General features: G+C 36.6%; 1 protein-coding gene across 1 annotated transcript in view; it reads left to right on the top strand.

Annotated features, from left to right (window-relative positions):
- The window catches only part of mcl1a (MCL1 apoptosis regulator, BCL2 family member a), a 6,534-nt gene extending 5,816 nt beyond the window's left edge, over window positions 1-718 (top strand). Inside the window, exon 3 of the mRNA XM_016520720.1 lies at window positions 602-718. Within this exon, the coding sequence (XP_016376206.1) occupies window positions 602-718 (117 nt within the window). The remainder of the gene's footprint in view (window positions 1-601) is intronic.
- Window positions 719-2,231: the final 1,513 nt, after the last annotated feature.

Below are 2,231 nucleotides of genomic sequence, written 5' to 3'. Positions count from 1 at the left end.
AGACGACTTACAAATGAGGAATATATATATATATATATATATATATTTTATATAATTTATAAGAACATATAATCTGAGAATTACCAGTATTGGAATGAATGGAATTTCATTAAGTTCCTTAAACTTACAACTCAAGATTGCTCAAAAACAGTCCAAATTTATCAATTTTAAATTTATTTCTGACAAAACAACTTAAATATTGCTCAAAGTTTTCAAACAAACCAAATTAATTTTGCTTGCATAAACTTTCACTTTCAGATGGAAAAGTGATCGATTTTTTTTTTTTTATTCCGCAGTGTTTCATCAATTCATCAACACATTCATGCTTATCAACAAAATTCAGTCCCAAAAGTGTATGAGATGTTAGAAAAAGATTAAATATAGGCCTATTTACAAAAGTGTTAAGACATTAATATAACTTCATAGATCATTTTACAAAGTATTTTTGACACTAATGGTACTCCATATAAATGCAGGCCAAAATGAACCAAACGCAAAAAACCTGTAATCTCTTTAAAAATAAAGAAAAAAAGTGGTTCTTAAAGCATTCAGAAAGTTTAATGTGTTTTGAGGGCTAATGTGTGTTTGTGTGTCTCCGCAGCATGGATTCGTGGAGTTTTTCCACGTGGAGGATGTGGAGTCTGTGATTCGTAATGCTTTGATGGCTGTGGTGGGATGCGCTGGGATCGGCGCCGGTCTCGCTTTCCTGATCCGGTGAAACTCCACTACCGTATCGCTCTTGTGACCGACGCTGAAGCACTCGGAAGCGTGTCGTCTGGAGTCAAACTCCTGCTGTGCTCCGCTGGACTCGGCTTTAAGCCCCACATGCGCTCTCACCATCCCAGCATGCACAGCACAAAGATTGGGCTCGCCGTGAGCCAGCGACTAGCAAGATTTTTATTTTCTCGATCTATTTTTCTAATAAAAAGCATTCAGAAATGCATATGAGGTGCTTGCATCATTTGATTTCATTGCTTCACTTTGCAAATGTGTAAACATTGAGAGAGAGATATGTGTGTGTATATCTAGATGAAACATAGCGTTAATGTGGCTTTTGGTGTTCAGCAGCTCCTGAGTTCCTGATAATGAATCTGGTTTTGTTCAGATTGACCTTTAGTCAAAGAGAAGCGAGACGGACCTCATGTCAGAGTCTCTTCTGTCAACTGGAAAGTGAAAGAAAACTTCTCTAACGCGCCGCCAAAAAATTCCAGTGCCACAAAGACTTTCACTTGTATTTCAGTATGTATTGTAGGCAATGAAACTGTGGCTTATCAAACTTTAACTGCATACTGGCATTGATTGTCCAACTATAATCGGAAGCTGCATCTTTTAAATTGCAGTAGGATCCTAAATGCAAGGTTTCTATTTGCAAAAAAATCAGCTTTTTACATTTTATTTTTAAATATTTAGTCAACTGTGTAATTTGAGTGAAATGAAGTTAAAAGCTGCGATGGTAAGAACCTGACAATGTTTAATCAGTCTAACAAGTAAATATGGTTCTTCAGTTTTTTCATTTTTAGTACATGCGTTTGTGCAAATAAAGCTAATATGGATTTTATAAGACGTTTGTGAAGGTGTTTTATATGGGCTTCAAAAGAATAGTTTATCCATTGCTCTGCAGTGAATGGGTGCCGTCAGAATGAGAGTCCAAACAGCTGATAAAAACATCACAGTAATCCACAAGTAATCCACAGCACTCCAGTCCATCAGTTAACATCTGGAGAAGACAAAAGCTGAAACAAATCCAGCATTAAGACGTTTTTAACTCAAATATGAGTCTATAATCCATAACTCTTCCTCCAGTGAAAAAGTGCATCTGCTGTTGTCTCTCACATCAAAATCCAGCCACATATGTTGTTTAGAGCTGTTTAAACTGTGCTTGATCTGTGCAGATTTCTCTCCTGATTCACACCAGAACACTTTTTCACTGGAGGAAGAGTTATTATGGATTATGAACTCTATGGTATTTTAGTTAAAAGCGTCTTAATGCTGGATTAGTTTCAGCTTTTGTCTTCTCCAGATGTTAACTGATGGACTGGAGTGCTGTGGATTACTTGTGGATTATTGTGATGTTTTTATCAGCTGTTTGGACTCTCATTCTGACGGCACCCATTCACTGCAGAGCATCCATTGCTGAGACACTGATGCAATGCTACATTTCTACAAACCTGATGAAGAAACAAACTCATCCTAATCATCCTAATTTTTCATTTTCAGTACTTTTTCGTTAA

This window comes from Sinocyclocheilus rhinocerous, unplaced genomic scaffold (genome assembly GCF_001515625.1).
Source record: "Sinocyclocheilus rhinocerous isolate Xijiao unplaced genomic scaffold, SAMN03320098_v1.1 scaffold359, whole genome shotgun sequence".
NCBI classification, from domain to species: Eukaryota; Metazoa; Chordata; class Actinopteri; order Cypriniformes; family Cyprinidae; genus Sinocyclocheilus; species Sinocyclocheilus rhinocerous.
The sequence above is the reverse complement of the archived record's forward strand: the minus strand, read 5'-3'. Positions and strand labels throughout refer to the sequence as shown.